We start from the raw sequence: 27,215 nt of genomic DNA on the forward strand, positions 1-27,215 counted from the left end.
GAGAAACTTTAACATTGAGTTGCTAGAAAACAAACAATAAGAAGAACTTTTTAGGAATATATTTCAATAGATGAAGGGAACGAGAGAGAACAGCACAGGACAATCTAGGCTTCAATCAAACTCTGTTTCTTAAAAGATTTCTGGAAGGCTAAGATTTGGCTATTGAATTACAAGACTTTTTCCCTCCTAAACATTCTATACTACTAAGATGAAAATATATCTGCGGATATGTTGAGTAATATAACAACAATATTTTGGTAGTTTATTAAACGAATCAGTAGGATTTTTTTGATCATTATATATCACAGATTCAAATAGTGGTCAGAAAATGTTTAAATTAGCAGCTGTTTCCTGCACTTAAGGTAATGCTTAAATGAGTATAAGTTTCCTATATGAAATGACTTAAGCTGTTTTAGTAAAATAGGGTATATCCAAAAAACCCTATCATCTTAAAACTAAAACCTTATGTGACAGATTAAGATATATCCCCTTCTTTAATATAATACGGCTGTTAAGCACATACAGCGATGTTTATATGTATTAACAATATTAATGATAACCTCTAGATTCTATAAGCTGTATTTACTGTAGTTTCATTCTTTTAATAAAATGCAGCTCACATTCTCAACAGCTTATAACAAAGTGAAGTATTTTTTTCCTCAGTGTTCAAAGTACTATGTACTTGTCATACACATTTTAACTATCCCCAGTGAGTATCTGCATTTCCATGCATCTCCTACAAAGACTTCATCTATCCAGTCATTTCTAACAGGGCAGAAATGAACAAGTGGTTGGGGAGAAGAAAAGCACAAGGTGTTTTATTTATTTTTTAATCTGAGATCCATGTTTTTTCCCTTTCTCCCACCGTAAAATTCTGAAACCCAAATAACTTATGGTAAAAATACAAACTCTGTTTTGGAAAAAAACAAAATACAAAATATACACAGTGTGGTATGTGCACCTAAATATCTTGATTGTCAAGTAGCACAAGTTTCAACTTTGAGATATACGCATTTTTGTAGACAAGAGTTTGTTTTACTGATCTTTTCTGATCCCGTTTCTTGTCATCTTTGGTAGTCTTTGCCCCTTTGTGTAGGCATGGTACCAGAAGTGCAGAAACAATACTAAAAACAGTGAGCCATACAGCCAAATAATAAACATGAAAATTGGATACTGGTACTGACAATCTTCCATAACGTAGATTTGTCCTATGTGGCCCGTAACCATAATAAACTGGACCTGGAGAAGAAAGGTAAGGAAAAATAATATTTAAAAAGTAAACTTACTATACAAGTTACCTCATGTACATAAAGAAAACAAGGCTGGGGATGCTTTGTCCTCTATGGAGGTGGACCTATGAAGCACTCAAAAATATTACTCCACCAAAAAACCTTTTAACAGAAAAAAAAGGAAAGGAAGCCCTGGGATAAACTGAGAGGAAGTCTGCACTTTCCAGATCAGAGAGAGAGAGAGAAGAAAAAGAAACAAACAAATAAACAAAAACAAAACAGAAAAATGCACACCTGTACAGACCTGTCTAACTAGTGATGAGTTGGATACTCCTTTAGAAAAAAATTGACAGCAGGAGTGGTGAACGTAAGTTTCCCCTCACCCCTACCTTACACATTGTCATGTTACACAAACAGTTCTATGAAATTTTTAAAGAAAAATGTTCTCCATAAAAGGAAAGTTAATTATCACAGGTTGTACTACCAGGACAAAAAGACTTTAAATGGATCATAATTGTTCAGGCTCAGGCCAAGCTAATATTTTAGTCAGAACCAGAGTTTTGAGAATTCAGCTATAAAAAAACAGCAGGAAATGAAAAAGTAGCCAGAGCAGTCACCATTTCAAAGTGATTTGCTACTAATAGAAGAGTTAATGTAGTTATTGCAAAAGGTTTCAGGCTCTGAACTACAGAGAGGAGAATTCTTTAAAATCAAACAATTCCTGTGAAAGAATGGACAAGAAATTCATAATACTCGCAATGACACATTTTTTTTTCATATTACTGTTTACATATGTATTCTGTGTATTAATAGGTTATTATTATTGGCAAAAACTTATATTCTAGTCATTTTTACACAGGCAGTTAGTTTTGTAATTTTATTCACCAAGTCCTGCATAAATGAAAACTTCACATATAAATATCAGGGCAAATGCCGGAATCAGCAGAGCTGAGTGGATTTTGCGTGAAACTAAATAAAACAAAGTAAAAATTCACTGCGTAAAGTCTGCATTAGTCACACCGAGCTCTCTGAGCAGTGTTGAAGTCAAGCAGAAAAATACTCACAAGCTGTATAGTTGTCATGTGTTTTTTCCACCACAAATATTTATGATAGGCTGGTCCCAAAGAACAGATTCCATAGTAAGTGTACATGATGACATGAACAATAGAGTTCAATAAAGCATGAAACGTTCCTAAACCACCTGTAGAAGAAGAAAATATAGCAGCATTATTGCATTACATACTTAAAAAGCCACCTTGGGAGATCTGGCAGATTGTTCTGAGGTGGGGGACGGACACACACACACACACACACACAGCTACAGACTTTGATTAGCCCTTAAAAATACTTAACCTGCATTATGCTGACAGCAATTCTGGAGAGTCTTAGCAGTTTTCCTTCTCAGTGAAGGCTTATCCAGTCATTTCCAAAGCAGCAATAAAGCCTAACTCATTTATACATATGATATTTGCAATAAGTTTTATCAGTTATTTTATTTTTTTTCTTTAAAACATGCTCAAAGAATTTAGCAGCAATTGTTCCTCCTGCTTTATGCTGGTTTTCTGGGCATTGTGATGAACTTGGCATAGATATAGAGGAAAAAATGTGGTTTTCTCCTGAAAACAGAGATTTCCAGGGAAAGAATCACAGTTTCAGATAGTCAGTTTTGGGAGTCACGATCTAAGTGAAAGTCTCACTAATCCATGTTCCTCCTCAAACCATATTGACAGGGGAAATGAAAATTAAGGCTAAGTAATTCCCTGGTTTGAGGCAAACTTATGACTCAGACTGGCAAGACAGAAACATTGCAAAAAGTGAGCAAAGATTCTTCTACTATGGATCAACTACGGGATTAGATGATGCTGCCAAAAGTAATTTTATTTTAATGAACAGAAGAAATTGCAGATAAAAATGACCCAAGAATATATATATATATAGAGAGAGAGAGAGACAGGAAAGTATTTCTGAAATATAAACACAAAATTATTGAGTACCAAGGGAGAAGAGAGTCATGAAAGCCAGACACTTAATGAGCAATTTTGTAATCAAATGCCAATTTTTTATTAAGAATCATTCAAATTAAAAATAAAATGTATTTTATGATTTTTTATAGTTCACACTAGCCTTCCAGCTTTGTAAATCGTGACCACTTAAGCTGTGCCTAGAAGCTCTATTTGAAATGTAGCTCTGTGTATATCTGAAAATAATTTCAAGTGTCCCTGCAATCCAAATTACAGACTTTCTGGCCTGTGTTTTTTTTTTTTAAAAAAAGGAGAGAGTTAAAGAGAGAGTTAAATGCATGGACCCCATTGGAAATTCCCTGTTAATATCAGGTTAGAGAGAATTAGCCTCTCCTTTCACAACCTCACTGTTTTTTTATGTTCCAAAGCTTCATCAGTAGAGACTGTACACCACTGTTTAGAAGGAAGAAGAAATGGTCATGAAACTGAATACAAGATAAACATGAACAGGACTAAAATTCTTGGAAACAATTTTAAGTTATCAAACAGAACAGCATTTGGGAAGATTAGTAAAAAGATAAGCAATCCAGTGTTAGAAACAAACACAGCTCTTCCTGAATATGAGGGAATATCACTATCAGAGGACAAAACAGATCTTGCAAACTTTTCAGAAAGTGGCAATTTATCACATGGGAAAATTGATTCTGAAGATAAATCAGAAGCCTGCTGCTGGTGTACTGATCTGGTGTCCAGATAAAAGCCAGAAAGTTCATCACTTTTCAAGGAGGAAGAGCAGGGACTGTTAGTTGTTGAGAATTCTTAGCAAATCTAAACTGCTGAACTCTACAAACTATTTACAATTTCATCATTAAAGTATCAGTCACCCAAGAACTTTTGAGAAAGATCTCATCAAGACATCAGATTTTCAGTAATAAAGACTGAGTAACGAAAATAAAAGTGTATCCTGTTGTACACTGCACCCTGAATCCTTTTTTTTTTTTTTTTTAATTTGCAAAACAAGCGCTAACAGACCAGGTGTCATAAGCAACAGTCATTGCTGATTCATCAATTTGTTGCCCATTTTCTTAAGAAAAATAAGAAAGAAAAGAAATAAGAAAGAAAATGTGATTAAAGATATATGTACAAAAATACATTCCTTGGTGCAAACTCCTTCTGCTTATAGTGAATGTTAAAAAAAAAAAAAAAAAAAAAAGCAAAACCAACAAAACGAACCACCCACACACTACAGATATCCTAATAAGTGACTGTGCATTTCTCCACTCTGCTCTCACCAGGATATTTTTATGGCATGCTGTATTTATTAGTGTTCCACACTAATACTCGAGCATAGAAAAATGCATTCCAGGCAAATAAAATGCAAGGATCAGTCCTTTTTTTGCTCTTCAGAAAGACTGCAGAGTAGAGAAAAGAAAATATCTTAATAGGTTTGTGAGGGACAGAGTATTATAAATAAGCTTCAATTATATGATCCAAGACCAGTAAAAATAGCTGAAACAAAGCCTGAGCAGCTTTTAAAGTAGGCAAAACAAAAGACACTAAGAACAATGAGAACAAACTTCTCCCATCCAATTCAGTGCTTATGTTTCAAGGGAAAGATGTTTCTAAGGAAGTTCCAGAGTATCTGCCCCATGCTTCTCCCTAGCACTCCTGACTTTTTATTTTCATGTAAAAATGCTCTTGGTGTATCTACGCCTCTCTTCTCTGAACATTCTTCCCCTAGCAGAAAGCAAGGGGACACAAAATGCTGCCAAAAAAGTACTTCTTCACTTCTGTGTGTTACGTTTTTTAAAATGGAGAGTGATTTCAGCTGTTAAAAAGAATCATAGAATCATTATGGTAAGAAAAGACTTTCAAGATCACTGAGTCCAACCATACATGACAGCTATATAGACATCTACAATTTAAAACAATGATGTTCCAAGATTTTTAATTTTTTCTTTAAATATTTTTGACATTTTTTCTTTTTAACTTTTGCTACCAGAAGATATATATAACTTAAACTGTCTTGCTACTACCTGCAGCAAATTTGACTCCAAACCACCAGGTCCATGGCATGATGGAATGATGAAAGACATGCAGGAATGTAACTTGGCTGTTCTTCTTACGCAGAATAAAAAACACCTGAAACATATTTTAATAAGCACTATGTTACAGAAACCACACAAGCCCAACAGACTTAGAATAAACTGTATGCTCCCTACTATATAAGAAGTCTGGTGTGCTAGGAAAAACGTGTGTGCTAGGAAAATGGTTGTCTGTTAAACACAGCCAAGAAGTTTCCTTAACAATAAAAATCAAAAGCTGAGGAGAAACAGGTACCTGATTAGGAAGATTCAAAATAACTATTTTGAATAGGTGAATAGGAACTATTTATAAAGACACACTGTAACCACTGGGTAGCAAAGCTAATCAGAGAGCTAAATTGGCCAGGCTTTTCCAGTTTCAGCATTCCTAGTCCTTCCATCGGCATTCCATCGGCCCAGTCAGAATGATGTTCAGGTGCTGAATCATGAAGTTTTCAAGATGAAAGTGAGATGAAAGACTCTCCTTGCAGAGTGCAGGACACCCTAATTGCTCATTAGGTAGCTTCTGAGTCACCACTCTTGTGCCAGATACAGCAAGGCAGCCTGGAACCACGGGCAGGTCCCTCACAGTCAGAAGCTGTTGTGAGAAACGCAAAACCAGCCCTGCTAGGAAGCGCCTGTCTCAAAGAGAGGGCAGCAGAGAACTGGTAAGGGCAAGGAAGGGTATGCTCTGCTTTGATGTAGGGCTGCTCAGACTCTCTTTGAAACAGCTCAGAGTGCAGGACTAGTATTGGCCACATCTATAATTATGGCCACCAACCAAGGCATGCATGTGAATCTGAAGCAGGCAGGTACGGCAACTTATGCTGTATGCAGAGTTGTTGGTGCAAACATTCGAAAGGTGGAAGATAAAATCTGAAGATGATATCAAGGAGAAGAAAAAAAAAAAAAGAAATATAACCAACGTCAAATTTAACCTGCAGTAGTCAGTGTTGAGACAAATATCTCACAGTTTATGCTTAAGACATTGGCTTAGTGCATTCAGCTGCTGAACAAACAACTTCCTCTTTTTCTTAACGGGCTTCCTTTTTCTTAAAGTTCTTTTTTGCAAATCAACTTTTTCACTTATAATCAAGGATCAACAGTGTAAGTGGACAATAAGATGAGGAGAGATAACAAGGGTAAACACCTTGTTGGGAGTCCAGTAACAGAAGGTGGACTAATCAACAATTTCTTCCTCTCACCCCCCAAAACAGCATTGATTCTTTGACAGTGAAAAGGAAACTGCACTACTTACAAATCTACAAATACTTACAGTGTCTAATAATTCAATGAACTTGGAGAAATAGTAAAGCCAACAAACTCGTAGCATCTGCAAGCATGAACAGAAAGAGTCAAATCATTATAATTAAGACAGAAATCTAAAGGAAAAAATAAATAACTATATAATGGGAAAGTATACAGACAAGTGGTGTCATCTCTGGTAACAAAGTTGACAGAATGAGATTTAACCATGCAGTTGGCTTTTTTATTTGTTTTAAACAGTAAACCCCCCTTAATCCTGCTGGAATTCTAAAATCAAGGTGAACAAGCCAACAAATACATTGCCTGTTTACTTTTCCTAAGCGACCAACCCCTTCAGTTAACTCGCAAGCTCTGTGTTTTGCCAAGGGCATTTCCATTAGCGCATTCTGCTCTACAGCAGTGCGCTCTGTTGCTCGAAAAGGAGTTGCGAAAACAAAGTCAGTGCAGCGTGACTAGCTTGGCCTTACATCTGCCCACTTACCCTGAGAGCTGTAGGTGACCTCGAGTAGTCAACAATATCACACCGGAATGAATACCCTGTGGCCCAGCCTGACATAAGAAACTGTGGCAAAGAAAAAAAGGAAAAGAAATAAAAAGGAAAGGTCAAAGGGTTACTTTATGACTTATAAAAGATTCAATCATTTCACTTTTGCAATCACTAAGCATGAGAAAACAAAACAAAACAACAACAACAAAAAAATTAAACTTGTTTGTTCAGCAACCTTGTCAGCCATTCACCTCTGGGTATGCTAAGCACTCTAGAAACCTTTGCTGTTGCAAATTATCAGATTCCAAACTCAAGAACCACACCTGTGGATGAAACTAGTTTCTACATCCCACTTCGTCACTATTAGTAGCTGACAAAGTTAAGCACAGGATAAACTCAAAATAAATACTGGATACACATCTTGCAATTAAATCAGGTCAGAAAAGCAAGTCAACCACTTTTAAAATTTTGGAATTTTGAAATGTTTGGCTCTAATAACTATTACAAGAAAAACCAGTATAAACAGAAAAGCATAGTCACTAAGACAAAGAAGCAATTAGAATGTCCTATATTTTGGGCCTCACAATTTCTAAAATTGTGCTTAATAACTGAACTGCTTGATGCAATTAGTCCTCCATTAACAGGCTGCATGAGAAGCTAAGGTTTTACAATCAAAAGCAGAGGTGCAGGACCAGTGGACTGCATATGGCAAGTATCACATGTAATATTTTCTCTTCCAACTCAGACAAGAATAACATCATTAAAATTACATGTGGTTGACTCTCTTGACAGCCACTAGGACTGTCAGATTATTTTTTTTTAAACAAAACTCCAAAATTTGTCATTTATTTATCAACATAATTCACCACTCATGAACGATAGAAAGTTTCTTGACAGATGAGAGTTTTAGTCCATAACTGCAGCAGATGTTTGTTTCTAAATAATCATTTGCTTAAATTGAACAAGATTTGGAGCACCAGCAGGATGGCACAATGCTAAAGCACCTACAAAACAGCTTGAATTTAGACAGGGAAAGAATTGGCTTTTTGCTGAGACACAAATAATGTCTGAGATTCTCTTTGTTTTACTATCTCTGCATTCTTTCATGAGATTGTAAAATAGGAACCTTGACAGCAGATTATTCAAATACTATTTTTGTATTGATTCATACTTTTTAAAATTTAATTTTTGTTTTCATTTATAAGGATTTAAAAACGAGCAAACACAACACCTAATCACAAAGAGAAGCCTGGAGGTTTTTCAAAACCAAGAGTCAAGTAACCTACTGCTCGCCCCTTGCCCAACACTGGCTTTTGACACAAGAGCTATTTCACAGAGCTGCAGCCGCTGCATGCACTGACGTGAAGAGCGGGGGATTCACTGTAATGCTGAATGCAAGTTATGCAAGTCGAGTTAACACAAAGGTCGCCAACCTGCATCTGCAAACTTTTCATTACCAATTTGCCAAACCTGAAATAGCTGCATTGCATTGAACATGAAGAGGGGTGGTACCACAACAGTCAGGTCAGGCAAATGTATAAATAAATGTTTCATACACACAGAATGAAGTGTAATAAATAGCTTCTTCAATAAAAAATATAGTTACTAGTGGCCTTAAACATTAAAAGATGTCTCTAAGTTACAGCTATTACATAATCTGCACTACTCAAGCTTAAAGATTTTTAGGTCATTCACCACAAAACTCTATGTGACCCATCTCACTTGAAAGTCTAACTCTTGCTTGGGATATCAACTATAGCAAGACTCCCTTTGAGAGAAAGGGTACTTATTATTTATAAAAAGTCACTGCTAAAGATTTTTCTTTTTTAAGGATAAAAATCCCTAAATTAGATATTGTTACCTTTTGCTATTTAGAATCTAGTTTTAGCTGAAGATTATTCTGCAGTTGAACATAGTCTATACAGTGTTTGAAACATCACTGTTGACTATCATGTAGCAGAACAGAAACAACTACAACAAAGACATGTAATCTAGTTTGCCTCTTCCAGCCTAGGGAAATTAAATAAGCTATGAAGTATTTTTAAAATGACCTGTAATGGCACATAAAGTATTTTACAATCTTCCTTTTAGGTATGAAAAAAGGGAGTATCAACTCAATTAGTTTAGCATACTCCTTGGAGGAATGTGAGTAGAAGAAAATAATGTTTATTTTGAGAACTGCAGGGAGGAATTTTATCATTACATTCCTCAAAACATAGTGTGCCATAGTTAGAGACACAAATTTCAACACATTTGAAATAAATGCTGTACTTACTTCATAAGTCATATATATTGAAAGGGTTACCACACTAAAGTTGTAGAATGCCATTATCTGCCTGAGTTCAAAAGGCTTTTTATTTTCCATGAGTTTGGGTCCCAAAGAAGTGACAAAATAAATGTAGGTTCCAACAATAATGGTCGTTGGAAAAGGTGAGGACATGAGCGGCCAGCCTTCCACTCTTGGGTCTAGGAAAGGGCAAAAAAAAAGAAAGAAAGAAAGAAAGAATACATTTAAAAACAAACAAACAAACAAATCTTTCCAGTACTTATCAGGTCCTAAAAAATGCTGATTTTTATTCAGCAAGTTTCTGTATTGACAGTTCCAGCTGCCAAACTCATTCACTGCAAATCTCCATTGACTGGTGCGCAGGGTGTGCACCTGCCGGATTCCAGGCATCGACCCTTCGCACATGCAGCCAAGAGGATAGACAGCAGTCCAGAACTGGGAGCTCTGGTTTCTGAGCTAATGCTCTACCTGAAGAAAAGCCCACTTTTTCACATGTTAACACAGCTGGGGAGGCAGCAGAGGAATATAACAGGCAAGCAGAGCATGGAGGCTGAATCTCCAAAGCAGGCTTCAACTCTTCTCAGGGGCACAACGCTTGTTTACCAAATTCAGGTCACAGAAGAGCAAACAGCCCCACTTTTCAAAATCCTTGAGCCTCCTAAGCTGGGTGGGGTTAGACAAAGTCATCAGAGGGATTTTGAAGTTAGAGGATGTTCTGTCCCATCAGCTGATATTCCTAGCTTAGTACTTGAGGCCTATTAAATCCAGATATGCCAGCTCTTTCATTGCACCATAGAACAGCTGGTTTCATATTGCAAGTTTACAAATGACAAAATTGCTGCAAGTCCCTCTCCAGTTATCCCACACAGCTGAACCTTTCAACAGTCCTTCTTCTGCCCGCATCCCTGTGGGGCTGACCACAGCAGACCCTCCAGCTTCTACCACAATTTACTTGCTTTGTGGTCCATCACAGAGGCCTGGCTTGCTAAAGGCCTGGCCATTTCTCTTTAACAAGGAGAAAGCTGAACTAATTTCTTTTTCCTGGTTTAAATAATCAGACTTTTGGAAGTTTCCTTTCTGAATGACCCCAACTTCACTATTGTGTCAGTAAATTACTGCTTTCATGCTTCGCTGCTCTGCTTCGCAGGTGTAATTTTACCACTACACATTTTTGTTAAACATTTAATTTATGACAGAACCGCTCCAGGTTAGTGATCATCAGCCCATGGCATTCAAGCAGCATATTATCCCTGGCACTCTCTCATGTTGTTTCCAGACACTGGAAATTTAATATAGACCAGGAGGAGAGCAAAATACAAGGCTGCTTACAGCCTGTGAGGTGCACAGTCCTGCTGCCCACACACCAGCAAGGACACTAGGTAAAAAATAACATTAGGTAAAAATGCCAACAGGCATTAGATTAAAAAAAAAAAAAGAAGAATTCTGTACACATGGTACTGCGAGAGAATTACCAGCTCTTGACAAGCCCAAGCTTGAGATCATTTGTTGTTTCTCTGACAAACACGAAGAACTACAGAACAGCAATGTTAAACCAAAGCACGTTTAATACTCTCCTACCAGCTGCAACAAGAGAATTATGTTCCTCTTCTAAACAGGAGTATAACACAGTGAATTACTCCTAGGAATCATTTCAGAAAATATCATAACTCATCACGTTTTGTGCTTCCTTTACTTGCTATGTAAGCATTAAAGCAAAATATGGTAATACTCTGCGCCTAACTATTAATTGATAAAATAGCATTAGCTTTGCAGCAGCAACAAAAAAGCTTTATACTCAGTAGCACAGAAAAATATAAAGTACTATTTTCTGTCAAGCCAGAAAATCCTTATACTATACTTTTAGTCTGGAATTTAAATCCATAAGAATATAGGTTTTGTTTTTCCCTCTTTTTTAATTGCAGAACCTATTCCATTCTTTTTGGTTCAAGATGTCAATAAACAGCTTGTCAAATCTTAAAAAATATTTAGAGGAAGACAAAGCTACTTAAAGTTGTTGATAAACATTATATTAGAATGTACAAAATACTATTCAAAAATCATTAAATCATCATAAAGTGAATACATTTTAGACTGAAATGACTCACCAGCATCCTTAATCCATTCATCATAAAGTAGTACAGCCTTTGATGTCAGATTGCTTAGGGCCATTTTCACTTGACTAAGATTTTATGATGTTGCCTGCAGGAAAACAGAACAAAACAGAAATACAGATTTCCCAATTAATGAAAACAAAGATGAATAAACTGTTTGGGGAAAGATTTTCAGGAAGCAGAAAAAAAGCATAGAGAAGGTTGACAGTGCCCTGCATGAGAAAAGACAGACTGGGGAGTGTTAGCTGACCACATGCACTATGCTCGGTGCTAATTCATAGCTGAGTTATTGGGCGCAACTGTATGATTTCGTAATCTCTCCATGCCAAGTTATGTCCTTACATGTCATAAAGTGTTATCTCAGGAAACCATGCTGTGGTTAACTGTTGAAGTTGAGGGGAAAATATAAATAAAGGGTAGCTGATTACATACATTTTTATAACCATCTCATTTAAAGTTCAATTCATTGATAGAAAAAATTCAGCTTCGCGGTACTTGCTCTTAATACTCAGAGCTCTGATTTTATAATAAGTAGTAGTTTTAAGATTGGAGGGAGGGAAGAGAGATGCCACTGTGTCTGCCTACTCCTTTTAAATGCAATAATTAGTCATGCTACAATTAGTATGCAAATTTCACTCTGATGAATCAACTGTTTCCACACCAGGACTGTGAAGTGTCGTACCACCACCAGTAATATCGGTAACTCACAAAACATACTCAGCACATCTACTTTGCAAGCAACACCACCCGCATATGTAAAGCAGAGCTGTTGTGCGTATTGATTTTTGCTGCAAAAGCAAATACTCATTAACCCCCAGAAAACACTTAATTTATATATGCATACAGCAAATATACACATATGTAGATATGCACATGTATTTTCCCACCTGAACGGTGCCTCTCCTATTCTCATTTCAGCGTCTCACCTGGCTACATGGATCCTGTGACTGCACAAGCCCAGAGCAGGGTTTGCCCTGGCCGGCCCTGCCCCTTCCCCGCAGCCTCCGCCAGCTGCCGCCCCAGCCTCTTCCACCCACCCCACGGCGACGCCGGCTCCCTGCTCTCTCCCGCAACTCCTCATTCACCCTCACGTTATCAATCCTGCGTAGTAACTGCACTCTAATCTCCCTTCTAAATTTATCTCCTGCTCCGTTCCTCTGCATAAGGGTTTTCAGGCACCTCAAAGCACCAAATCCAGCCCTCAGCCCAAGGTGCAGACTGGCAAGCCCGCTGTCATTAGAGTCCCTCTGATCTCCCTCTCCCCTGCTTGCATTTGGTTACCACTTGTTTTCCTAGTTAGCCTTCCAGGTTATGCGCCTGCATGTCTGAAACCACCATCCAGTTTCAGTTCAGAAACTGTTCGCTCTGCAAATCTTCCAGAGTTCACATCTTCCAGAAATGCCATGCTCCAACATCAACATTTCCCTTGTGAATGTCAGCCTTTGTGCTGACCATCTTCAGGCACATACTCTGTACTACCTTGCACCACGTGAATTTAGAGAACTACTTGACATATCTTGAGTACAAAAGTGGGTGATGAGTTCCACGTTTCCTCATCATCACCATATTTAAGATATGGCATACTTCTTGCACTTTACAGCCTAAAAACTATTTTTTGTGGATGCCAAAAGGATAGATATTGAGGCAACAAGCCTATCTTCCTTCACATAAACAAAATAATTAAAATTTAAGATATTTCTCTTTTTATATATTGTTTTTTTCCTTACCTTCTTTCTTACAATTAAGATATGTTTTTTATTGAAAAGATAATATATTGAGCTATCAAACATTTTCCATAAATGCAAAGTTACTCTCCACTGTTCAAAGGAAAACAGAAGATACAGCAACTAAAAGGCAGAGGACATGTACCACAGTCTGCTAACTGTAATGCGCCCTTCACAGAAGTGATATTCTGCTAGTACACAGAGCTGAACTTCAAAGTTAAGTCAGTGTTTCCACCACACACCCTTGGATACGAAGGACTGCCGAGACAACTCTGAACATTCACTAAGGGTCAGAAGCTTCATTGAAAGCCATCAAGATATTTCTGATTTTAATATCTAAGTGCACAACAGTCAACTTCTACTTACATAAATTAATCTGCTTACTCCGAACTGCTGACCGTGTTATTCTAACATAGTAAGCATAGCTCAGACTTGTGGACATTGTAGTGTTTCAATTCAATTTCAATTGGATCCAATAAGTGGATCAAAGATTCCTTTTTTATTCAAGTGAAGTACAAGTATACTTAAAAAAAAAAAAAAAAAAACCACTTTCCAATCCATGTAGCTTATACCACAGCCACACATCAGGAACTAGACTTCTTCAGAGATTTCAGCTTCATCCATTATCTTTTTTTTTTTAAAAAAAAAAAAAAAATTGATTGTTCCTCACTCACATTGAGCAGATAATGCTGATCACTTGGTGATCAGTTGCTGTAATCACTAAACCATTTTCTACATATTTCTGAGCTCTAGCTGTGCCCAAAAGTCCACAGCAACTGTATTTATTCCCAGATGTAACGCGCATGCATGCACAATCCGCCCGAGCTCAAGGGCACACATAACCATGGTCGCTTTTTATCATAGCCCAAAAAGGAAGAAGTCTGTGTTCGCTCTGACCAACTCAAACCTGCAACACGGGCTGCAAAGGGCACCAACACATTAAAAACTCTACAGCTACAAAAGTGTTGGCAAGTCAGGGCAAGGAGGAGACATCCCCTTCCTTTCTAAGGGAGAATTCAGTAATGCTCTCCATGAGAAACATACTCTGTGGTCAGAGGTACAATATCCCATCATCTTGCTCCATAAGCCAAGCTGTGGATGATATCATATGTAAAGTCTATGCCGTCTTCAACACCTAGTAACTTCAGTCTGATAACTACAGCAACCCAGCTACAAATGACTGAGACAGACACAGCAGGGGGAAGGGAAAAAGAATCTATGTGTTATAAATATTTTATTAAAGCAGACTGATTATATTATCCTTATAATCGAATGTTCTTTCTATTTCAGCCTTATGAGTCTCTGAAGAGACAAGGCAGAACAAACAGAAGACACACACAGCTCAGCAGTATGGCAAACTTCTACAAGGATATTCTACCAAAAGCTACACACACCTTGTGCATAGCATGGCTCAAATGTTTCAATAAAACTATAGTAACTGAATACAAACTACCATGCTATATTTAATCAGCACTTCAATAAAACAAAGTTTAATGACTTCGCTGCGCACTCACGCTCTCCACGCTCTCATCCTGACAAAGACATTACTGCAATTCATGCTGGCTAGCTCAGTCTGCTGACTAAACTCTATGTTAAATTAACAAGTTGCTACTTCAAAATATGCTCTCAAATATCCAGAATATTCTGGTGTAGTTGCTGGCTCAAGATGTGGCTGCCATTTATTGCAGGTCTGGGGGAGGAGTGGGTCTGCCTTTTCCTCCCTTTATGGGGCAACCTTCCGCCTCTGCAAGCTGACAAGTATGTAATTATACACATCTATCCTCCTACCTTGTCAATGCACCTTTAATTTTGTTACGAGTCACACAAACACATTGTCGCTGTTTAAACAGCACTCCCTCACCTGCCAGCCACAGTGAGCAAAAGTGAGCTTTTTACCTGGAACCAGGCTCTCGGCCCCACCGAGCCGCCGCTCCCAGGGGAAGCAGGGCCGATGGGAACAGCCCTTTGTCCCTTTCTCCTGGGAGAGGCGCATTCCCACCCCTCCCGACCCTGGTGCCCGTCAGGACCTGCCATTCGCCTCCCTTTCAAACATTTCACAAGAAGCGATGGAGCAGGGGCACTTTGCTATCAAGGTTTATGTTTGTTCCTAAGCAAGCAGGGCAGGCACAACCCTGGGAAGTGGGGAAACTCCTCCTGATGTGCTTGCAGCCTAGGCCTTGAGAGAAGGATGCACCCAGCAGCGCTGCCCCCTTAGCTTAGCCTCGCACACATGCACACTGACAAACTCACTACTTACTTTCAGGTGCAGAGTAATTTAAGCAGAATAAACTAAAAACAAATATTCTAATAGCAGGTGTAGTGTTTGCAAGAAAGTGACTGCTTTTTTTTTTTTTTTTTTTAACAGCTAAAAGATTTTACATCAACTTTGGTATTCAACACCGCTACTTTACTTTCAATGTGCTTTACAACGCTACTTGTCAAACTTAATTAGCTGCCTAGTTTTTCTTTGTAAGGAAAGTATTTTACTCTGTGAGCAATTTTTTGCATTATATTAGATTTTTAGGATTTCTTGTTTGCTAACTACCCATAAATAGGGTTACCAGCAGCATGAGAGCTATTTTGTGTTACCACTTCAAGAGACATAAAATTCTCATAAATATAAGGAAAAAAATATGATCAAGGTCTCATATTTTTTATTTAAAAGAGTGAAAGAACCCCCCATACCCAAGGCAAACCACCAGCTTATGCTTCAGCAACAGCCAGACCATTTTTGAAAGACTGCTTTTTCACCACACAGCCATGTTGCTAAGAAGCAACCTATAATGCTTTGGCTATAATATCATTCTCCATAATTTCTGACAGTTTGATTCTGTAGAAGTTATCCACATGTTATATACACAACACACATCTTTTTATACATAAATATATATGTATATGAGGGATTGGAAGTACTTGGCCAGAAGGAACAGAGGGTGGAGGCAGACTGAGAAAGCCATGAGTTAAGGACAAAACCTTAGTTCTTCAAGCTGCAAACCCATCTTCGCATCAAGCATCTGCATAGCTACAACTAAGTTGAATAATATATATTTAGTTTATACATCTGCTGAGGTACATACTGAATCAACACTTTACTTTCCAGTGCTCCACTTTCTGCTTGTAACAAAATTATAAAAGGCAAGTAAAACTGTAAGAAATTTTCTTTTAAAAATAAGTGTCCAGAATGCAACAAATCTTTCCAAAGTTACTGAAGTCAGGCTGACTCTTTTACTGAGTGAGGTCATTTTAAATGATGTATCAGAAATTATTTACCTCGATTAAAAAAAAAATACCAAATCCACTCTGTAAACCTGTGAAGTTTGAAAAGTTCTGAAGAACACATACGCAGCTCTCTGCAGCACACGTGCTCAGAAAACCAGCACTGAAATCACCTCACAAAAACATACACAAGGTACTCAGCTTCTGGGGGAAAAAAAAGAGATACCCTTTAATGTAAAAATATCTATGGAAATACTACTGTGCAACTACGCTCAGGCAAGCTCAAGACATCTTTAAGCAAATGTGTCTTCATCATTAGAAAAGCAGCAGCTTAAGTCAGCCAAAGGATGGGAAAGGCCATGGGAGAGAAGAGCAGGGCACCCCGCTGGCCTCGGGCTTCCTGCGCCTCAGCAGAGAGCTGAGGTGGTTGCACCAGCTGCAGCCGCATTGGGGTAGAGCTTCCCAGGGCCAGTCCTGGCTTCCACCACAACCTCTGCAGAAAAGGCAAGCGTGGGCAATGATATCCTCTACCCTAGCAAACAACGTGCATTTTGATTTCCACAAGGGAACAGGTTACAAACAGCACAGCAAACCGTGTGAAGAGGACTCCTTGAGACACAAAGTGGGTACGAGGCTGTCCCGCATGCTCAGATCGTGCTGGTGTACAGAGGCCACTCATGAGCCGGGCAAGGAAATTACTGGTATGCCTTAAACATTCTTTTGGAGGAGAACAATTAATTTCTCACATTCCTCTGCCTAACCCACATGAAAGATATTTGCCATTCTTTAGGTTACTCTATTCCCCTTACATAGACAATATTAAAGGAGATACAAACTTGCTGTTTAAAAACAAATCTTGGTAAGAGAAGCTTTAGCACCCTTGGCCACTTAGCAGAAAGTAAGCGAAGAAAAGCAGCCTAACAGAAGTGAGCAAAATGCAAGTGCCTCGCCAAGACTCTAACACAAGCTTTGCCATTCCAGAACCAACCTCCAAAGCTCAATGGTCACTCGTGTTAGGAACCTGCAGTAGAGAGCAAAGCAAATAATTAGCAAGATGGATAAGCTGTTTTTACAGGTGTCTTTTGGCAAAAGGCAGGAAAATGCAACAGTAAAGCACAACCTTCCACCTGGATAATTTCCACATGCGGCAGATGCCAAAGACAAAGGATCAGGCACATACGCAGGTGAAGGCCCCAGACTGGCAGTTCTGTAACAACGGGCGACCCTCTATCCCCCAGAATCCAGAGGCAGACAGTGAAAACCTATAGAAAACACTGACCCAGGCAGGTCCAGCTTCAAAATGATAGCTTAGGAAACAAGAGTAACACTGACTTGCGTATTCCGGTGCAATTATGAAACTTTCATGTTTCAGAATTACTTCATGTGTTATTGTAACTCTGCCCTTGGAGTTTATCTGACAGCTAAACCAGAACATTTCACAGATTCTATCTGTAGCTTTACCTGGGAAATACTAGCTCTGCCCTTCCTATTTCCCAAGATTGTGTGGTTATACAATCACACGGATTTTAACCACATTACTCCTTTATACCGCAAAGTAAACAAATACACAGTGGTGATTATGTTAGATTTATTACTCATCTATATTCTGCAACAAGGGTTTAAGTTTTGGTTGGTTGTCAACTATTGTTACAGATTTCCCCACACCGAGAGGGGTTTCCATCCACAACTTTCATGATCCTTTAATGCCTCCTCTCAACCATGCAACCCATTTTTAGAAAGACTCATCTTACAGGCAAGTTGGCTACTTTCTGCTTAGCATTAGGTGGTCTTCTCTTTTATTCTTAACATGGCTCACGAACACTGTCGTCGTTAGATAACAGTTCTGCCTAGGACTGTTACAAAAAGTATGCAAGGCAGTTCTGTAATGGAGGTCTTCTAAGATATTTCTAGGTGTTGAGGGATGTATTTGTTAGCTGGCACTTTGGTTAAATTGCAGGCTTTATCTTTGAAGGATGATCCTTTTTAATAAACAGATCCAAACTCATTATAGTGTAACAAGAATTTCTCTATGTATATTTTGGATTCGAGAGGGAATAGCAGGTTTAAAATAAGCACGAATTCTTTTAATTAAAAAAAAGAACCCAAAAGATATGAAAGATATTTAGAAATTGGTTTAGAGCATCTAATTATAAAATTCAGCTTTGGCAGTAGTAGAAAGAGTGCTACCTTACATAATTACTGAATTGTGTACATAGCACTTCTTTATTTATTTGCTTTATAAACTACATCAAATATGTCTTTTACCCAAATGAATAAAGCACTCTGTAAACAGCAGAACTAGTGAAAATACATTTCATTTCAATCACACTTCCCTTTGGTTTTCTGCCAGCCTAATGGATTTTCCATTCTGATGTGGTCAGAAATAAAGATCAATTCATGCTTCTTTCCACACCTGCCTGTAAATTTAATTGTTACAAAATCTGATACTGGAGACCTCACAGCAAGGCTGATCAGGGGTAACGGGCACAGAAAAGCTCCTCCATTTGGGAAGGGGTTCAGGCCCTTCACGTGCAGGAGAGGCAACACTGCTGTGCTTCCCAAGAAAGGTGATGTTCTCAGTCAGACCCGTGGGTGCAGCGCGAATTGCTCGTGCAAGTGAATGGGAAGAACTCCACACTGGGGCTGTGCAGGAAGGAAGCAGCAGTTCAGGCACAGCTGAGCTCAAGCTGTGGCGAAACCGCATAGGAAGGACACTGGGATCAGCAAGTCCAGGCCTGTGCAGCCACGGAAAACTGTGTGGGAGCACGGCAGAGAGCAGCGTGGGCACTGCGCTCACCAGGCCACCGCTCTGCCCATCAGGAGGGCACTCACGGCACAAGAACTGAAGCCACCAAAATTACACTGCGATGCAGCAAGGCATATAGGAGTCCGGCATCACCAATATCTTAAATTACCCAGCAGCACAATGATGCAGGTGAATGTCCCGCATTACCTAGGAAGGCACATCCAGTGCCTGCAGGCACAGCCTATATGGAAGCTTCCTTGCAGAACCGAACAGGATTATCAATTTCCCTCAAGTACGAGAACAATAACATTGGGCAGGCTCCAGAAAAGATTCATAGTTTTACCAGGAAAACAAACACGCTGGACATTAGCACATCATCCCCAATTTTCTTTCCCTGCATTTCTCATGTTTCAGGGAAAGGCAAAAACACAGACAAGCTGGAAGAAATGCTGCTAGAATTTTAAATTTGATATCGGTGCTTCCCCGCCTTAGGCAGAAACTCTCTAGTGCGCCCGTTCGTCGTGCGAGTCGTCCTACACACAGCTGATCTGCCCGTCTCCCCGTGCAGTGCCCGGCGTGCAGCAGCTGCTGCTGCTGTGGGTGCCCCGTCTCCCGCCTCCCGCTCCGCACTGCGGCTTCATTCCAGTTCTGCAACTCTGCCTCCCAAAGGCACCTCCTCCTGCCTGCGCGGCAAGCTCCTGTTGCTCACATTGCACAACCACTTCCACTTAGAAGTCAAAATAAGGTTTGATTTCACCTACGGTGTCATTATTTTTATTACTGCAACTTCCTTTTCACGAGATAATGGCACATCATTATCCTGATTAAAATCTTTGGTAAAGCATTCACTCGGTATTTGGGCCATATCTGACTCCAGTTAATCTCCTCCTCATCCAAAGCATTTAATAACACATACTTTTTTTTTTTTCATCCTTGGTAATTATATGACCAGAAAACTTGCTATATTTTCACTTTGCTCTCAGAGCTGACCAGAAATGGGGAACTAAACACGTGTGCTGCAATCTCCTGCTTTCAAATGCACAGAAAGTGGTACTAACACCCATAGCCAACGCACCCTCACTTGTTTCTTCTTTAACCCAATACCAATGGAAGAAGCATTTTTTTACGACTGGTTTTCTAACATCCCGCTCACAGCATGTACTCTACTCAGTTCCTGTCACTGTGGATCCCGCCATGCAACGTCAACAGCACTTTATGGCACTTCATTGTGCAAGCAGGAGTCTCGCTAGGTAGCTGGTCATCTTGCTGGATATTAGCGAGTAGTAGCACTAATAATAAGATAACATGGCAACCCTACACAGTTGTCCGGTCTTTAATGCGGCAGTTTACAGAAACCGCTGGGCTCCCACATCCCCATCATGCTGCCTGGGGCTGATTTCTCCTACCTCCGAGCCACGTCCCGCACTCATTCAGTCGATGCATCCCTCAGGTCCCAGGCAGATACCTCGGCTATGTCCTCGGCAAAACACCGTGGTTGCTCTGCTCTCTTTGCTTGCGCTGCATTCGGTGGGTTCCTCACAAGTACAAATTTTCAGGAAGGCTGACCCAGAGCCGCCTGCATCTGCCCTCTTCCCGTTTTCTTTAAAGACACCATGAGGCACAGCCGAGTTGCCATTGAGCATTGTCAGGGTGATGAACGGCATCCCATACGAGGCCCTTCCTACAGAAAGCTGGAAGGGCTGCACATCCGCACAACACAGTGCTGAACCTCGGAAGGGCGACACCGGCAGCGACTTTGGGGTAAAGCAGGACTTTAGGTCAACAGAGGCCATTTCAGAGGAAACAGTGATAAGCATGTTTGCAAACTGCAGGACCAGAACAGCACTTCTGCATGAGAAAGTGTGCTCACTAAACCATAAAAAAAAAATGGCCGTTTACAAGTCCAGCCTTGGCAAATCAGCTATAGTTGTGAATGTCATTGTTGAAGCGTTCCAGGAAGCTACAACGTCCTGAGCCTTTCCAGTGCAGAGGTGATAAGATGCAGAAGCACAGATGGAGGCCCCAGATCATTCAGATGTGCACAATGAGATGTAAAGGTATGGGCTATTTTGTTTCAAATCAGCAGCCTGAAATATTTCTTCACCATGATGAAAGGTCTAGTTAATTATTCCAAAACATTCACTAGTACTAGTGTCAGGCAAACCGTGAAGTTACACTATGCTGGCATTTGGAGCCTTGGTCTCAAATAAGAGAATGTGGCTCTCTGGAGCCAAGAAGAGACACCTAATTTCTCCTAACACAGCCTGCAAGATCCAGTTTTTCTCCTGGATCCCAAAGAGAATCTCCACTTAAAAAAAAAAAAAAAAGAGAGAGAGAAATAATTGATTCATACTTAGCTGGCGTTAGTAAAAAGTGAAATCGTTTCAGAAATTGAGGTGAAATGGAAATGCCTTACAAAAAAACAAGCCAGATGCTTCCCAGCAAGTGCTTGCTGTTTTCTGTACTCAGGGTAGGAATCACAGAAGGTAGAGAACAGAGGGAAAAGGCACATCCGAATTTTACGTGTAGCTGAAGGAAGCAAGTCTGCAGAATAACCTCGTCATCAAAAAAGACAATGTCAGGATTGCATTGTACCTTGAGCCCAGGGATGAATACAAGCAAATTAGTATATTATAAACTCCCATTCAATTCTGTTTGAAATCTGAGAAAGCTCTTTGGTGCCATCAAAGCTCCCTTGGACGCTGCCTGTGCGCAGCTGGTGTTTTCCGCTGCACCCTTCCCTTCCCTTTGGAAGTGGCTGTGCCTCTTGCAGGGCGATCCAGTTGCTCACAGGTCAGGCACATGACAAGAACACAAGAAAAGCAGCACAACTTTGCTTTGACTCAGTATTCAGAGCAATCCCCAAAATGTCCTCCTCCATTTTCTCTCTGCTTCACAAATGTTTGTTTATAGCTTCCTCTTCTCCGTGGGACAAGCAGCTGCCCTGCAAAGGACTATAGAGGTGCTGGGCTTCCAAAGGACAAAACACAGGAGGTTGGGGCTCAATGAACAGGACAGAGCGGGGCATTCATATCTGCCTGCGCACATTAGGGAAAGAAAAGAAAAATCCCATCAAAAAGAGTCAGAGCTGCAGAAGGCAAAAAGGCAACCAGGAGGTCACCCCAAGGGCAAAGCAGTGCAGTGAGACAGTCAGCATATGGCAATACAACTGCTAGAAATGTCAAATGTTACATGAGAGCAAAACCCCACATGAGCTAAAAAAGTTAACTGACTTCATTAGCAAAAGTGTCGTAAAGCTTGTTTTGTTTTTTAAACTGGATCTCGTTATACACATTTGACTTCAAAACAATTTCTGTTCCTCACTCAGGTTCCCAGCAGCCAACACGCAGTGGTTTGCCTAACACAAATGCAGAGTTACTGTGGGAAAAATATGTGGCATGACTCAGCTATGAAGGTTTATTTCTATTCCAAATCTAGTTACCTTGATATTGGTCGTCAGTAACAGCAATTTTTTGAAAAGCCTTCAATATTTTACACTTTCAGGAAACTCAGGAAGAGTGTATAAATCAGTATTTTACAAGTTGAGAGCTTTTAGACTTGAGATATTGAATAATAACATAAGAACAAAATGAAAAATGCTGCATTAACACATGGGTTTATTACAGGTAGGTTGTAAGGCACAATTCCACCTGGGACAATTACTGACTATTTTCCATCTTCTATCAATACTTTCCAGGGCCCCAGTAGGAATGTAGTTTATATCATCTTTTCAAGCACACAGAGGCCACCCAGCACCACAAGACATCGCTGCAGATGAGAATAGATGGGTTCAGCTAGATAGCAGGCAGGGATGAACCTGCTACATCTGGCTACGTCGACCGCACTTATTTTTCCCTCTTCCTGATCGTGAAAGATTGCCAAATACAAATAGCTCAGAAAGTTCATCCCATCAACGAAGCACATTAGGCAGTAGATACACCACATCAGAGCAATGCAGGAGACAACAAGACTTTCAGGGCAGGAGCTTGGCAAGAAGTGAAGTACTCAGCCCAAGACTAATGTTCCTGTAAAACACCAGGAAACGAGCAGCAGACAAGTGTCTAATAGTCCACTCAATATACAACAGCAGCAAAGGAGAAGAGAGCTGGAACCCCTCCAGTAAAGAGAAAGCTGAACCTTATATATAAACTATGCATTTCAATTATCAAAAAAGTCTGACATAGCATTTTTCATGTAGAGATTTCAGCGCTTCACAGAAGAAGTCAGAAAGAAAGGGCAATTTTCCTACCACCTAGAGTAGCACAGCAAATCTGTGAGCAAAATTAAAGCCTTGGATTCAAGTCCAGTCCCGGACTCATGCAAACCCACCAGCTCGCACATTGTGATCTGAGCCTGAAGCAACCCAGCAGCCCTCAGCGCCCAGGTGGTTTCTCTTCCACCATTCCTCCTCAGACTAAGGAATTAATTTATTCACAGCCTTCTCTTCCCCTTATAGAGCTGCACGCTTATCCGATATGACTGCATCCAAAAACTCTACTGCTTTTCTACTGCCTAGGATGGAGGACTGAGGCTCTTCCCACTGCTGCTACTGTTTCAACAGCTGACTCAAGGTCATATAATTTTGTATTTTGCCATCTGTAGAAACAGCTGCCTTCCTCAGCACTGGAGTCTCTTCAGACTCAGTTAACCATGTGCAATGCTCTGGCACCTTGGAGGAAGGCAACTGATGGTGTGTGGAGTACATTGTAAAAGGATTTATGCAGAGCCTCTACAAGAAAAAGCAAGAGGGTCAAACTGCATAATTTCCACAGCTCCAGAAGCAGTTCCCTTCTATAATTTTTGAGGTGGGTCAAAAGGAGCACCCAAGCAGTTCGGTTTTAAAATGTAGTAGCAACCACATTTCAGTGGCCTGGGAAGAGTCCAATTAAAAACCATTGTTTTTCACTCATGCCCAGGAATCTCTTCCTGAGAATTTCAGATAAGCATCTCTACTTGATCAATGGACCTTTTCAATTTATAAGAAGCAGTTTCGGGGTAACCTGAAGCTAAACTGGGAGATTTCTCACCCCATGGAATTTAAACACTCATAAAAATGTTTTTGAATCAAAGCAAAGACATCTCTCACAACTTATATATTTTGCTCTCTCCTCCCCGTTTCTGTTCATGGTTAGAACATAAAAGGAGTGGATTTCCCGAACACCAGAGCCAAGCACAATTAGCAAACTTCTCTTACAGTTTTATTACTTCTTCAGGTGAAGTGAAACTCGAGCAGACTCCTCTTGAACTACTTAACTTATTACAAAATAAAAGATGATACAGAAGCAACCCTGCTGGAATGATTACAAAATAAAAGATGATACAGAAGCAACCCTGCTGGGACAATAATACCCATTCGAGTGGTCTAAGGTAACATCTATAACAACATTCCCTGGAACCTCACTCAAAAGTTTTGTGACGGGTTTAATTCTGAAGTTGACCATTTCTGCTTAGCTTACTACATAAAAGCCTCTTGACTTCTATATGCAGCTCTTGCTATACAGCTCAGCCAAGAGATAAGGGCGGACAGGCCACATCCAAAATGCATTATAATAATTTCATTAAGCTTGTCAGATCCATTCTGTACATCTAAAAGTCTCAAAAGTGAAGCTAATTTCAGTGCTGATGAGGCAAGACACAACTGACCATGATTACAGAATCTAATTTAATCCATACATTTCCATCTGGAAATAAAAAAGGAATTATAATGTATGTCATAAATGTAAATACTGCAGGATAGACTACAGCATTTGGTTGAACTATATTTAAGTTTAGGCATCTCATTTTCATATTTACAGGAGAAGACAACATTATCAGCTATTCCTCCTCTGAATACATGATGGGCATTTCCATATTGCCCATCTGTATTTTGTCATAAAAACCCACAGTACACAGGTATCATGATATTTGCCTAACAGAAAAAATGAGCCTATAGCCCCAACCAACATCCTGATGCTCTTGATGCTTCTGCCAATACTTGTAATTAAGAAAATGCATTTTATCAAAAGAGAACAAAGGAAAGCCTTGGCTGTAAAGGCCTTGCACAAAAATCAGATTTAAGAGTACTGTATTTCAAAACTTTATTAAACAGAGAGAGTTTTTGCATCAAACAAATCTCATCTCTTCCACCAGTGACAACAGCTCTACTACAAGATGTTTCTCTTTCTTGGTGACCTTGCACTCTTCTCAGGTACACGCCACAAAACATTAATTTCAACCACTGAGAACAGTTTTCAGTTGTTCTTATAACTGATAAGACAGAAGCCAAACAGCTCAACTAACTTTCCTGAAAGAAAGGGAATGGTACCAATTTGAAAGCATCTGGGCTTTAAAAGCTACAGAGCAGCATTGCCTTAGGTTATTGTGGCTTTGCTTTAAGCTGTTTCAGGATGGATCATACAATGCAAATTACTTACAAACCAACAAAATCATCTTTGTGTTTGAGATTCCAGCAAGAATTGTTCCCTTCATTTGTTAGAAGACAAAGAATAAAAGAAGCAAAGCTATTTAGTGGGCTGTTTTATTCTTTTTCTTTTTAATCTCAGTCATACCCACAAATCTAGAGTACAGTAGTTACAATACTGTCTTTCTCTTGAATTCCAGTCCAGGAGATGCCCAGGAGAACTTCTAAAGTCTACACTGTGCATACAATCTCTTTGCATGTGTTTTGTAGTGCATCAGTGGAGTTAGGTTCATATTTACACAGGCTTTGTGGAGAAGTATTGCCCATAAAGAAAAAAGTCTTTGAATAGAGGCTCCAGGCCTGGGGCCCAATCTGCAAGGCACTGTATCAATATAAAAGATAATCCAAATGGCAAAGAGTTCACAGTGCAATTAAACACAGAGAGGCAACGTATAGGGATTCATAAAGCTGCCACAAGGGACTTCTCTCAAATATAGACTGCTCAAGGAGACCAAGTCTGATAGTTCACAGGCTGTTTGTGATTTTAGGAGTACTTTTAATGCCACCAGTGTCATCTTAATCCACCCCTATGCCTATTACTCATGCCTACTCCCACATCACCCTTGGCTTGTGCTGGAACAACTGCTTTACTGGCTGCAAAATAAAACAGAACGGGAAACAGACCAAGGGCAGGGGAAATAGCCCCACACAAAACAGGGTATTCCTAATCGAGATCAGCTCCTCAAAACAGCCCAGCACTGGCACACACCAGGGGTTATACCACCATAACAGAAAGTGGCACAAGGACATAAATACTTAAGTTAAAAGAAATGCTCAAGAAATGACAATGTAATTAGACTAAGTTGGTATCATTAGCTGAGTGGAGATAAGAGTGTTCATTGCTTTTACTTTGATGAGTAACACATCTGACACACAGTTAAGATTAGTCCAGACAGACAAGTTTAATATATATATATAAAAAAAAAACCTATATACACATCCACAAGCACATGGAAAGTATTTTACTACATCAATCATGGTTTTAATATATATATTAAAAAAAAAGCCTCATCATTTCCTGGTCAGAGTTCAAGATTAATCACTGAAACCAAAGACAAGTGACAAAGCAAAGAGATAATCGGGTTGCCATCAGGTTTCTCATCAGAGTAGAAGCTTTCAGATTTAATATTAGTTTAGGTAGTCTATATTACTTTTTGGATTTCGTCTAAATATCAGAAAAGTAGAAAAACGGCTACATGACTTTTCAAGCCTTGTAGTCTGTCATCATGTGCTCAGTTCACAAGAAATAAGATTGTATTGCTCTTTGACCTGCTCAGGCTTTTATTGTCTTGCCCTTATTGTATTGCCTTGTTAGCTGCAGCTAACAGGAACAATCAGGCATAAAAACTATTTTTGTTAATGGCATTTTTTTTAATTTTCTCTCCTAATGATCCAACGTTTCAAAGTAGTAAAAGGTCTGCTCCTCACCACCGACACGGCACTGGCCTTATGTGGATGCAGGGCTTAGCCCAAGGTGCCCCCTTTCCTGGGGGGAGGCCCTAGGTCCTCATGTTTCACTTGCTCCTTCTGCCCCCAGCCCAAGCAGATCTGTTCTCCAGCTCTCCAGGGCAACAAAGAGCACTACACTGACCAGCTTGTAATGTAATTTCTTTTTTAAATGAGCAGAAAGCTCTTAAAATTAAA

The 27,215-nt window shown here is 39.6% G+C and overlaps 1 protein-coding gene across 2 annotated transcripts in view; it reads right to left on the minus strand.

Moving 5' to 3' along the window:
- Positions 1-987: 987 nt before the first annotated feature.
- Positions 988-27,215, minus strand: part of ELOVL7 (ELOVL fatty acid elongase 7) — a 29,008-nt gene continuing 2,780 nt past the window's right edge. Inside the window, exons 2-8 of one of the 2 annotated variants that reach the window (XM_088533158.1) lie at positions 11,420-11,513; positions 9,303-9,493; positions 7,022-7,102; positions 6,551-6,607; positions 5,227-5,332; positions 2,294-2,430; positions 988-1,239 (exon numbers count right to left, since the gene is read on the minus strand). In XM_088533158.1, coding sequence (XP_088389284.1) covers positions 1,036-1,239; positions 2,294-2,430; positions 5,227-5,332; positions 6,551-6,607; positions 7,022-7,102; positions 9,303-9,493; positions 11,420-11,483 — 840 coding nt within the window. In that variant the 5' untranslated portion in view covers positions 11,484-11,513 and the 3' untranslated portion in view covers positions 988-1,035. Of the gene's footprint in view, positions 1,240-2,293; positions 2,431-5,226; positions 5,333-6,550; positions 6,608-7,021; positions 7,103-9,302; positions 9,494-11,419; positions 11,539-27,215 lie in introns of those variants that run through there. The other variant, XM_010224818.2, reaches the window with a different exon arrangement.

This window comes from Tinamus guttatus, unplaced genomic scaffold (assembly GCF_059628265.1).
Source record: "Tinamus guttatus ecotype Peru unplaced genomic scaffold, ASM5962826v1 Tinamus_guttatus_pri_ptg000488l, whole genome shotgun sequence".
In the NCBI taxonomy this organism is placed as follows: domain Eukaryota; kingdom Metazoa; phylum Chordata; class Aves; order Tinamiformes; family Tinamidae; genus Tinamus; species Tinamus guttatus.